General features: G+C 43.5%; 1 protein-coding gene across 1 annotated transcript; it reads right to left on the reverse strand.

Moving 5' to 3' along the window:
* Positions 1 to 8,587: 8,587 nt before the first annotated feature.
* LOC128330840 (olfactory receptor 2D2-like) lies at positions 8,588 to 11,431 on the reverse strand. Its single transcript, XM_053264205.1, has 2 exons — positions 11,385 to 11,431; positions 8,588 to 9,545 (listed from the first exon to the last, which is right to left on the reverse strand). The coding sequence occupies exons 1-2, from the start codon at positions 11,429 to 11,431 to the stop codon at positions 8,588 to 8,590; spliced, it is 1,005 nt and encodes a 334-aa protein (XP_053120180.1).
* Between the last annotated feature and the right edge of the window lie 1,003 nt (positions 11,432 to 12,434).

The raw sequence follows: 12,434 nt of genomic DNA on the forward strand, positions 1-12,434 counted from the left end.
TTGATATGGGTCTCCACTGGCCCCCAGGAGGTTTACAGACAGGGCTTTCCCCCCCGAATCCACTCCTGATTGGAGTGTGCCAGTCCACATATTTGCTGGATTTAACCCAACCTCCCTGCGGGCTATCAGGGAGCAGGAGAGACGGGGCTTTGTTTTTCTCCAAAGAGAAGCTGCGAATTCTGGCTTGGCCCGAGTTATGTCTGGGGTTAAAAAAATCCTGTTTCCAGCAGCTTTTGAAAAAAATAATCTGGGGCTTCGGCTTCCTCAGAAGGTGTTGATGGACCTGCTGATGGCTATGCAAAGGAGGTGCTGCTGGCTATGTGAATGGTCCATCTAATCCCTAGAATTAAAATGCCTCGAATCTGCTGCGAAGCAGATTTGCTCTTCAGATACCTCAAGGCATAGAGCCATGTGTGAAGAACCTCCTGGGCTAACAATGCAGAACACTGGAATAGAGGAATACCTAAACCCTAACTCACATGGGGATTACTGATTATGTGTTTTCTCAGTGCTCCTTGCATTCCTTCCTTGAATGAAGGTTAAGCTCCATTCAGGAGTTATGTTATAAAGGGGAGTCAGGGGTACTTACCTGAAGGATCGGCAGTGGCAGGAGCAGCGGAGGGGGAGGTGGCAGCAGCTCCCCTCCACCCCCACTGGGCTCCTCCTTCGTAGCTGTGGTCAGAGAAGGCCCGAAATGGGCCACTGCCAGCCCAGGCTACTCTGAGGAAGGCCTGAGTGGGTGGAAAGAAGCTGTTGCTGCCACTAGTCCTTCATGTAAGTACCCCCTGGCTCCCCTGCTGTCCCATCTAGCCCTAGGGAATACCCCTTGGCCTTTTACTAGTAAAGGGGAATCTTCAGCAGATTCCTCTTTATGAGTAGATCCCCGAACTGGGCCATGAACCGATTCAAACTGGTATGGCAGTCGAACCGGTCGGGGCCCAATTGATTTGAAACCAGTTCAGATTCTAACCAAATCAGCCTGGCCGGTTCCATGCACATCCCAGATAGTTCATGAGAGTCTCCTTACCTGTCCATGCTTGCTTCTATTCTATGACCCCTTCTTTAATTCTTCAAGTACTTCCTAAATTGAGTCAGTCCTCTTTCTTTCCACTTAGAGAGAAGATGGAAACATCCCCCCCCCCGCCCCCGCTGCCCACCTATTCATTATATAACTAGTAGAAAGGATTAGGTCTTTCCCATCCTAAGGTATTTCACCAATAATCTAGTTGAGCTTTTAGTCTCTACAGGGATCTCCATGTGTGTTCCTTAAACAGCTGCAGCAACTAGACTCTGCACTCTGTAACTGGAGTAGAAGCTTTCCTTAGAATATTCTGCTGTTTAATTCTCTAAGTTTGATCTAAACCCCTAATAGGGTCCCTGGGTGCTCAAACGCAAACAACCCAAAGAGAAGAAAACTCCTATACAGTTGTGCTGGGCTTGTAACACTTCCAGGTGTGGTGTTGTGTTTTTTTGGTGGGGGGGCAACGATAGCACTAATGAATGCTTTGCCTCATTAAAACTCATTTCTAAACATGGGAGTAGTCAAAGTTTGAGGCTCAAATGTTACTATAAAATAATATTGTTTATTATACATGGAACAGGAGATTTGAAGAGGCAGCCTTCATGTTTCTCAAACCTCCATGTAGGGAATCCTGACCGGATTCAAACTGACCTGGCCTTCTCCAGGATCAGGATCGGGTTGGGTTTGGTTCAGCCATCACATCAGTTCCGGGGGTATACTTGTAAAGGGGAATTCCTAACATGGAGGAGGGGAGAGAAAGGGTCCTTACTTAGTATCTTTTAGTTCAGATTGCAGGAGGTGTGTGATGGATAGTCTCCGGAGGTGGTGGTGGGTCGGTGGTGGGATGTCCTCCAACCCCACCCCCCCAACTGGCCTCCTGAATGACAACCTGGGCCAGCTGTGGCCTGGTTCAAGCCTCCACACATGCATATTAGCCAAGATAGCCAAAAATTTGTCATGGCTGGTGTCTGTGCCAGATCAAAGATTGATATGGAGCACAATGAAGCAGACCTAAAATATGGTGGCCACCAGTAAGTAGGAGGTGCATGTGGAGAAGGCCTTATTGGACCCTGCACCTGTGCTCACATGCATGACTGGCAAGATGAAGAGACCATAAGAAGCCAGGAGGGCAGTCAGCAGGAAGAGGAAGATGATCACCCTTGCCCACAACATTGTGGCCTCAGTGAAGAAAAAGTCAGTGCTTCTTGGTCTTGTCACCATGACAAACTCAGAGGAGAAATGTTTGATATAGTTGGAGCTACAGAACGGGTGGTGAAAAATACAGGATGTAATCAGTCTAGGGAGAAGATGGCCAGGATGGGGTCATAGCTCTGTGGGAGAGCACCTGTGGTTCCAGATTCCCTCCCTGGCATCTCTAGGTTGGGGGAACCCTTACATTAGATAAACAACTTCACACTACATCAAAACCAGATGCTTTGCACTGGAAAGCTTATGGGATTCCATCCCATAATGAGGATGAGCACATTTGCTCATCTCAATTGTTCAAACCAAGCAATCATCATCATCACTGGTCAAAATCCTCATGAAGAGAAATTCATGAGTAGGTAATACATTTCATTTCACCTTCAAGCTTTTCAAGGAGGAATCACGGTTTTTAAGACAATCACAAACAGTGAACAAATATGTGCATCACCAGACTATTTCTGCATAATTCTGTTTGGATTTAGCATCTACAAAAATCACCCCACCTGATACTCTCATGCCCAGCACCTTCAAAAAGGTCGTCTTTCATCTTCACGATTAGTGAAGCCTAGGGTCCTTAAAGATATTTTCCCAACTAATTCTGAAAGATTTCTAAAGTGATGCAGGTCCAAAGGATTCTTCTGCTGACTGGTTCAATCAGCCAGTTCCTGAACCATGTAGGGGGGGAAATGGAACATATGCTTGCCAGCTCATTGTCATCTATTTAAAATCACTTACAGTTATAAAGATTCTGGATTATGTCCACTGGGGATCCATCTCTTCTCTGAGCAATTCCCTGTTTCCTTCTGCATTATAAACATCCAATTATTACTTCTAAATCCCTGAGGTTTCTGCCAGTTAAATAGTATAATCTGGAAGCAATATCTGATAATCAGACAAAATGACCCTTGAATAGCCTTACTGAAATTAAGTAATCCTTTAGGGCAACTCTTGAATAGTACTTTTTAGAAAATTGGTCTGGATGTCAGGCAGTATTTTCTCATACTAAGCAATTTTTGAAAGCTGATGTAATTTCTTCTCAATTTAAATTAGAGCAGAGATAAAATTGCATCATCAATAGGGAAATGCAAATCAATTTGTGGCCAAATCGGTTTGTTGAATTTGGTCAATTTGAGTGATTCGACATCAAATCACCCTTGAGGATACTGACCAGATTTGAGGTTGAATCGACTGAACCTATATTTGGCTCAAATTAATTCAGCAATTTGAGTATCCAGTCTAGAGACCTGGTCTACCCACTGGGTTCTTTGGGTAGATCAGCAAATCAAATGGTTTTGCATTTTGGGCAGTATACAAATACCGCCCAAAGAGATTTGCATTTTGCATGGTATACAAATGTGTTAAATAAATAAATAAATAAATAAATAAATAAATAAATAAATGGGAATTTCCCATTGGGTTTGCTGGACAGCTGGTCTACACATAGAACAGAAAGGGTAGACCAGGCCGCCTTAAAATGGGTCATGAGAGGTCACTGACTTGGAATTACCCAGTTTAGTGACCTGGTCTGCTCATTAGGTTCTATGGGTAGACAAGCTCTCCAGCAAACCCAATGGGAAATTCCCATTGGGTTTGCTGGAGAGCTGTTCTATTCAATGAACCTAATGCTTAGACCAGGTCTCCCTTTTAAAATTAGTGGGTCTGCCTTGTAAAAAAATTAACAAAAAATCAACCAAATGGCCAATTGTTAAGTGGGTTAGGTAGTGAGTAGCACCCATAGTTCCCTGCCACCCAACTGCTTTGGTACCCCTAGGCCTTAAAAATGCTGCCGAATCCATTCAAATTCAAATCAAATCAAATTCGAATCGAATCGACCCAGATTCATAGGAACATAGGAAGTTGCCATATACTGATAGACCACTGGTCTCTCTAGCTCAGTATTGTCTTCCTAGACTGGCAGCAGCTTCTTCAAGGTTGCAGGCAGGAATCTCTCTCAGCCCTATCTTGAAGAAGCAAGCGAGGGAACTTGAAACCTTCTGCTCTTCCCAGATTGGCTCCATCCCCTGAGGGGAATATCTTCCAGTGCTCATACTTCTTGTCTCCCATTCGAATGCAACCAGGGTGGACCATGCTTAGCTAAGGGGACAAGTCATGCTTGCTACCACAAGACTAGCTCTCCTCTTCAATGCCAGCAGATTATCAAATGAAATCAGGGTGATTCAATCTGAACTGAAATCAAATTGAAAAATTCCATTCGTGCAAATCCCTAGTCATCAATGTGTAAAGTTGTCCTGCATTGCGTTTCTTTTCAGCTTTTGGCCTGGCATCTCAGTGGCAACATGGTAACCCTTGATTGTGTCTTTCACCTTTATGAATGCTTTGGCTAGACCTCTCCCCCCCACCCCGAAAGATAGAGATCTCTGCATTAAAAAGGGGTATGATCACAATGTACAAGACAGCCAGAAGTTGTGCAGACTGTGTCTGTGCCTGGCCAAACTGTAATGTACAAAGAAATGATGGCGCAGTAGACCAGCTCCTTAAGAGCTAATCACTGAAATATAAGGCCTGTGGAGAAGACATGTTTTTCTGGGCTCTTCCTTTAAGGAGTTTTTAGGAAGTTCTGCTGACCCGGTTTTGGCAATGGTTACACCCTCTCTTTAAATATCTACAATGTCTCTCAATGTATTTGTGGGCTGGCTCAATCATCGTGGTTTTAACCTTCAAAGTTCTACCTTATCTGGGACCTGAACTAGCAAGAATCATGGGATTTTAGAGTTAGAAGGTGCTGTACAGATCTTCTAGTCTTGTTTCCTCCTCGGTGGAGGAAATTGCTAGAGCATCCCTGAAAGCTCGTTGTCCAGCCTCTGCTTGAAAACTTCCACGGATGGAGTGCCCATCACTGCCTGATGCTGTTTGTTCCACTGTCAAACCACTTCTACATTTAGGAAACGCTTCCAAGAGTCTAGCCTAAATCTACTTCCTTGCCATTTCGACCGATTGGTTCTCATCCTGACCCTGAGAGCACCAGAGAGCAGGTCCACTTCTTGTTCTATGTGACAGCCATTCAGATATTTGAAGGAAGCTATTGTATCAGACCAAAGAGACCCAGATCCTTCAACCACTCTTCATAGGACTTGGTTTCCATACCCATCACCATCTTTGTCTCCATCCCATGAACCCATTCTAGTTTATCAAGGTCCTTCCTAAAATGTGACACCTGGAACTAGACACACTATTCCTGTTATTATATGAGTGTGCAAAATCGTTGCCATAATCTCAGATGCAGTTCTGCATGTTCCCACTTGGGTAGAGTTGAGATGGGCAACTAGAGAGGGAAGGAGCCGGGTCTCGCGACTAGTGAGACCCGGTTTTTGTTAGTGCACGGGGAGAGCAGGCTAAGCCCACTCTCCCTGCACACGAGTGGGGAGGGAGCCCTGGGCGGCCGGATCGGCCACCCACATGATTGCCGGCTCCATGATGGAGCTGGCGGGGGCTGGGAGGAGCAGGGGCTGATCAGCTCCCGCAAGCTCCAGCATGCCCTGCGCAGGTATGCAGGGCATGCTGGCGAGACCCCGGAGCCGGGAGGCAGCTTTTTGTCTCCCCTCCAGGGGTCTCCTCGTGAGTGGGTGCGGTGCGAAGCCATGCCACGGCTACTCACGATTATTAAAACCAGGTTTTAGGGCAGAAGTTCTTGAGCGGGTTACCCACTCTAGAACCACCGAGCTCGCAGCCGAGCCCGGTGGTTCTTACAATCTGCAAAAATCGGGCTAGGCTCTCCTAGCCCGGTTTTGCAGATCATGAGACTAGCCCCACAGTTTGCTTTGTAACAACAGCTCTATTGCATTGAACGTATGTGCAGCGGTCTGTACACATGTATATGATTTTGTGTATATGATTTTGTTACCACCAGTATGTCTGGTGGCGACTCAGAGGCGGGCCTTCTCTGTAGCTGCTCCTGGACTGTGGAATGCACTCCATGCAGAAATTCGTAATTTAAATTCTTTATTGGCCTTCAGGAGAGCCCTCAAAACCGATCTGTTTGGCCTGGCCTTCCAGAGTTTTTTAATCGTTGTAAGGGTTTTTAATGTTGTAACCTGGGTTTTCAGGGTTTTTAAACTGTTCTGACTGTTTAATTGTTGTTGTTTTATGCTGTTTTATAATTTCTGTTTTAACTGTTGATTGGTTTTAATGGTTTTGTTTTCATTGTAAACTGCCCTGAGCCATTCTGGAAGGGCAGTATAGAAACTGAATAAATAATTAAAATACATTTGAAACTCGGAAAATTAGAATATTGTGCAAAAGTCCATTAATTTCAGTAATGCAAATTAAAAGGTGAAACTGATATATGAGACAGACGCATTACATGCAAAGCGAGATAAGTCAAGACTTAATTTGTTATAATTGTGATGATCATGGCGTACAGCTCATGAAAACCCCAAATCCACAATCTCAGAAAATTAGAATATTACATGGAACCAAGAAGACAAGGATTGAAGAATAGAACAATATCGGACCTCTGAAAAGTATACAGTGTACTGTGCTTGATTGGCCAGCAAACTCGCCTGACCTGACCCCACAGAGAATCTATGGGGCATTGCCAAGAGAAGGATGAGAGACATGAGACCAAACAATGCAGAATTGCTAAAGGCCGCTAATGAAGCATCCTGGTCTTCCATAACACCTCATCAGTGCCACAGGCTGATAGCATCCATGCCACGCCACATTGAGGCAGTAATTGCTGCAAAAGGGGCCCAAACCAAGTACTGAATACATATGCATGCTTATACTTTTCAGAGGTCCGATATTGTTCTTTTCTTCAATCCTTGTCTTCTTGGTTCCATGTAATATTCTAATTTTCTGGGATTGTGGATTTGGGGTTTTCATGAGCTGTACGCCATGATCATCACAATTATAACAAATTAAGGCTTGACTTATCTCGCTTTGCATGTAATGCGTCTGTCTCATATATCAGTTTCACCTTTTAATTTGCATTACTGAAATTAATGGACTTTTGCACAATATTCTAATTTTCCGAGTTTCACCTGTAAATACTAAATACTAAATGACTGGACATGGAATCATTGTGAAAATGAACCTGAGTACAGGTCCCCTAAAACACGGGGTAGAGATACAAAGCCCAATCCACACATCATATTCAGCACTTGTACAATGAGGGTATAATTCACACAGGCACAGTGCTGTACACAGGTACAATTATTCACACATTATGTTGAACACAGGTACAGAAGTATAATTTTTTATTTATTTTATTATTTTATTTTTACATTTTATATCCTGCTCTTCCTCCAAGGAGCCCAGAGCGGTGTACTACATACTTGAGTTTCTCCTCACAACAACCCTGTGAAGTAGGTTAGGCTGAGAGAGAAGTGACTGGCCCAGAGTCACCCAGCAAGTATCATGGCTGAATGGGGATTTGAACTCAGGTCTCCCCGGTCCTAGTCCAGCACTCTAACCACTACACCACACTGGTACTTGAGTGTCCTGTTTGCTATTCATTTCTGGAATGAACACAGATACAGTCCTTCATAGACAAATGTGTACGCTCATGCAATAGAATGTCTGGATAGGACTAATGTGTCAATAACTGTATGTGCATACAGATCTGTACAGGTGGACCTCGCTATACATGGTTCCACTAATGGCAGTTTTGCATATTCATGGTCCATAAGAAGGCACTCTACCTCATTTTCTGTGGACACGAAAGGGTTAAAACCAACGTATCTACAGTTCCTAGAAGGCCAGAAATTGCCACAGAGGTCTTTTCCAGCCACCATTTTACAAAGTGGAACCATTTGTGTTTAAAAAATTGGGTGTGGCTTTCCCTCCATGACTTTCCCTCCATTTGGGAGGAAAAATTGGGTGTGGCTTTCCCTCCATGACTTCCCCTCCATTTGGGACTTGAATGGGGGGGGGCATTTCTGGATGCCTAGAGACCCACAGATCATGGTAGGGCACTTTATTTGGCCTGTTTTCACAGTTTTTAGGGGATTTTAGGGCAATTTTTTGAAGTCTGGGAACCTAACCCCTGCGATCCCATCAATGACTCATAATGCATCGTTACCTATGGTAATCTGCAAGAACGAAATCCCTGCAGATAATGAGGTCCACCTGTATATGAATACACTGTTTAAACAACTTTTATGCATGTTGAATAGAATGTGTAAATAGGACTAAGACTGAATTAACAGTTTCCATTGGCTACTAATCAACCTGATATTCTCTGCCTTGGCTGTACTCCAGATAAAGGAATACAAATCCACAAATCTTGGATAAACAGTAATGATTACATTATCAAGAACTCTGGAGAGGTGGCCTTTAGATTTTCTCAAATGCTATGCACCTGTGAGCACATGTGATTTTATTTTTTAAGAGGACGGGAACTCAGTCCTTGAGTTTAGCAGCCCTTCTACAGAGCACCTTTGCTACTGCAGCATGAACATCTTTGTTCCGTAAGGTATAGATGACTGGATTGAGGAAGGGGGTGATCACTGCAGGAAAGACAGACACATGTTTATGGTGGCTGGAATCCGTACCTGAGTGAGGCCTCATGTAGAGGGCAGCGATGGACCCATAAAATATAGTAACCACCACCAAGTGGGATATGCAGGTGGAGAAGGCTTTGCTCCACCCTGCATGTGAGCTCATGCGGAATACGGACACAAGGATGAGCCCATAAGAGATCAGGATGGCCAAGAGTGGGACAAGGAGCACAATAACTGATGCCACCATTATGATTACCTCCACGCGTCGAATGTCTGCACACACCAGTCTCAGTACCATCAGAATGTTGCAAGAGAAGTGGTTGATATGGTTGTGACCACAGAAAGGGAGTTTTAGGATGTAGTGAATGGTTAACACAGGAAGAAAGAAACCACAAGCCCATGAAGCTGTGGCTAGTAGGATGCATCGTCCCTTGCTCATAGCCATGGCATATACCAGGGGAAAGCAGATGGCCAAGTAGCGGTCATAGGCCATGACACCCAACAGCAACCCTTCTGTGCAAGCCAGAGAAGACATAATGTACATCTGAGTCATACAACTACTGAAAGGGATTTTTCCAATCCCCTTAAGCAAGTGAGCCAACATTTGGGGCACGATGGTACTAATGAGACTCATCTCCAGGCCTGAGAGGTTGCTGAGGAAGAAGTACATGGGGGTATGAAGGCGGGAGTCCAACTGGACCAGAATGACCACTAGTAGGTTGCCCAACATGGTGATCAGATAGGCAATGAGGATCAGTACAAAGAGGGCAATCTGTGTCCTTCGGTGGCTGGTGAGACCCAGCAGGATGACTTGGGTGATGGATGTTTGGTTCGCAGGCCCTGTCCTGTCCTGTCTCCTGCAGACAGCGAGAAACAGAGAGAATACAAATACAAATAGATGAATTTTATTTATTTATGTATTTATTTATTATTAAAACTTTTATACCACCCTTCCAAAAAGGCTCAGGGCGGTTTATTTATATACTGCTTTTCAACAAAGGTCCCCAAAGTGGTTTACATAGATATCAATAAATAAATTTGCGGTTCCCTCTCCCCAAAGGGCTCACAATCTTAAAAAGAAACGTAAGATAGACACCAGCAACAGTGTTCTTTGCATCCCTTCATCCTTGAATGCAAATTATACTCCATTCAGTTGTTATATTAAAAATATACCATGTATACAATAACAATATCCCTTGGAGTGCATCAGCGAGTCCCACCTTCCATGCGAATGCACTTTGTAGCCCACTTCTCAGCCTCCACAAGTATAGCATTTTTCTGCAGATACCTGTCGAGAGACCCCCGCTGATCTAAAGAGGCTTAACATGTGTGGAGTAGAACACTCCAGACTCACTGTTTATGGCAAGATGGAAGAGGAGCAAAGTGGAATTCCATTCAGAAATAAAAGGGGGGGGTTAATTAGAGGAAATAAGGGTTCAACGGTCCCTATCACACATCCATATAGCTCTAGCTGAAGTTCAGCCACTTTGGAAAATACCCACTAGTAGGAAACCACAGGACCTAAAGGCTGGATTGCTGCATTTTTAACAATATCACGTGGTACAGCTGTGCTCGGTTTATACCACTTCCAGGTGCAGGGTGCAGCGGGCAAATAGTACTGATGAATGCTTCGTCTCATTAAATCTAACTTCTAGACATGGGAGGAGACGAGGTTAGAGGCTCAAATGTTACTATAAAAATATTACTGTTTATTAAACATTGCACAAGTGATTTGGAGAGACAGCCTTCACATTTTCCCAGTCCTTGGATTCCAATGCCACAAGTAGTTTTCCCTATGGGATCCAATATTCAGACCTTGTATTTGGGGACTCCTCTTTGGAGGACTTTCACTAGTGTGGCATAGACATCCTTGTCCCTCATCGATATATTTATTCCTTATTTTTTTAGCTGGATTAGTTTAGATCCTTATTCCTATCCTGCTAGAAAAGCCCATAAAGTGTCCCAATGATGATAAAAGGCAGCAAAAACAAAACAAAACAAAACAAAGATTCCGCTAAACAGAATTTCTATTACAAACAAAACAGTAAATTAAAACAAACCTATTTTGATATAATCCTGTGACTGGAGTACTTTCCTAATTAGGAGAAAGTAAAATTTGAGGGCATTTTTAGTTAACAAAAAAAAAGGATTACCTAGAGCAAAGTTTCTCCCTCTTAGATGTGCAGATGTTTTTGGACTATAACTCCCATCATCTCCAGCCTAAGGCCAGTGTGGCTAGGATTGGTGGGAGTTGTAGTCCAACAACATCTGGTTACCCAAGGCTGGGAACCCCTACATTAGCGTGACAAGCAGATGCTTCACCCTGGAAAGCTTAGGGGATTCCATCCTATTATGGTCGTGGGCATAAATAACACTGATGGGCATTCAATCATCTCAATTTTTCAAACCAAGACATAGACAAAGAAATACTGAGCTGACATCCATATCAGGACAGATTCACAATTTGTTGATGCATTCGATCGGACATGAAGCCTAATTTCATCTTCAAGCATTTCAGAGAGGAGGACTCTAAGAGTTATTCAGAGTTATTCAGAAAAGAGTTATGCAGTTATGCAAAGAGTTATGCAGAAAAGATCTTGTGATCCACATATTCATCATGAACAGTGAATATGTGGATCACAAGATCTTTTCTGCATAACTCTGGTTAGATTTAGCATGTTCAGTAATTACCCCACCTGATACTCTTGTGCCCAACAACTTCAAAAAGCTCATCCTTCATCATCCCGATTAGCCAAGCCTCAAGATCCTTAGAGATTTTTTCAAACAAATTCTGAAAGTCTTCGAATGTGATCAGGTCCAAAGACTTCTGCTGACTGTTTCAATCAGCCAGCTCTTAAACAACATAGGAAAAAATGGAACAAAATCTTGCTTTCTGTCGCTCTTTGTCTAATCTCTGTGTCATCTATTTAAGATCACCTAGAAGTAATAAAGACTCTGGGCTGGGTCCATGGAGGAGCCATCTCTCCTCAGAGAAATTCCTTGTTTTCACATAGATTATAAACATCACATTAGTACTTCTAAATCCCTCCGGTTTCTGCCTGTTAAACAGTGTAATCTGGGAGCATTAATTGGCATCCAGTCTAAATTACTGTTGAGTTGTAAAGTTGTGCCATTGTGTCATGTGGTTTTCTTTGGTAGAATACAGGAGGGGTTTACCACTGGCATCTCCCGCACAGTATGAGATCATGCATTTCAGCATTTTCCTATATTGCTAGTGCCCAATATAGGTGTTTCCCATAGTCTGGGAAACATACCAGCGGGGATTCAAACCAGCAACTTCTTGCTCCCTAGGCAAGTTACTTCCCCACTGCGCCATTAGGTGGCTGTTGAGTACTCTTATGGGAATTAAGTAGTCCTTTAGAGTAACTCCTGAATAGAATTTAGAAGATCAGTCTGGATGTCAGCCAGTATTTTAAAACTTTGAGCCATTTTTTTAAAAATGCAATCCCTTCTAAAGTCAATTTTAGCAAAATGTAAAATTGCACCATCAAAATTGCATCATCAATGCGACCCCTGCTAACTGAGCAAAGAGGCACCTTCAAAAAGTGGCGAGTTCACTTCATTGAGCAGTGGGAGAGCGACTGGTCATATCCATCTCCAGCACAACAGCCCTCCAGTGGCTGTTGCTGGTGTCTATCTTCTGTTTCCTTTTTAAATTGTGAGCCCTTTGGGGACAGGAAGAATCAGCTAGCATCCTCACTTGATAGATAGATAGATAGATAGAT

This window comes from Hemicordylus capensis, chromosome 6 (genome assembly GCF_027244095.1).
Source record: "Hemicordylus capensis ecotype Gifberg chromosome 6, rHemCap1.1.pri, whole genome shotgun sequence".
In the NCBI taxonomy this organism is placed as follows: Eukaryota; Metazoa; Chordata; class Lepidosauria; order Squamata; family Cordylidae; genus Hemicordylus; species Hemicordylus capensis.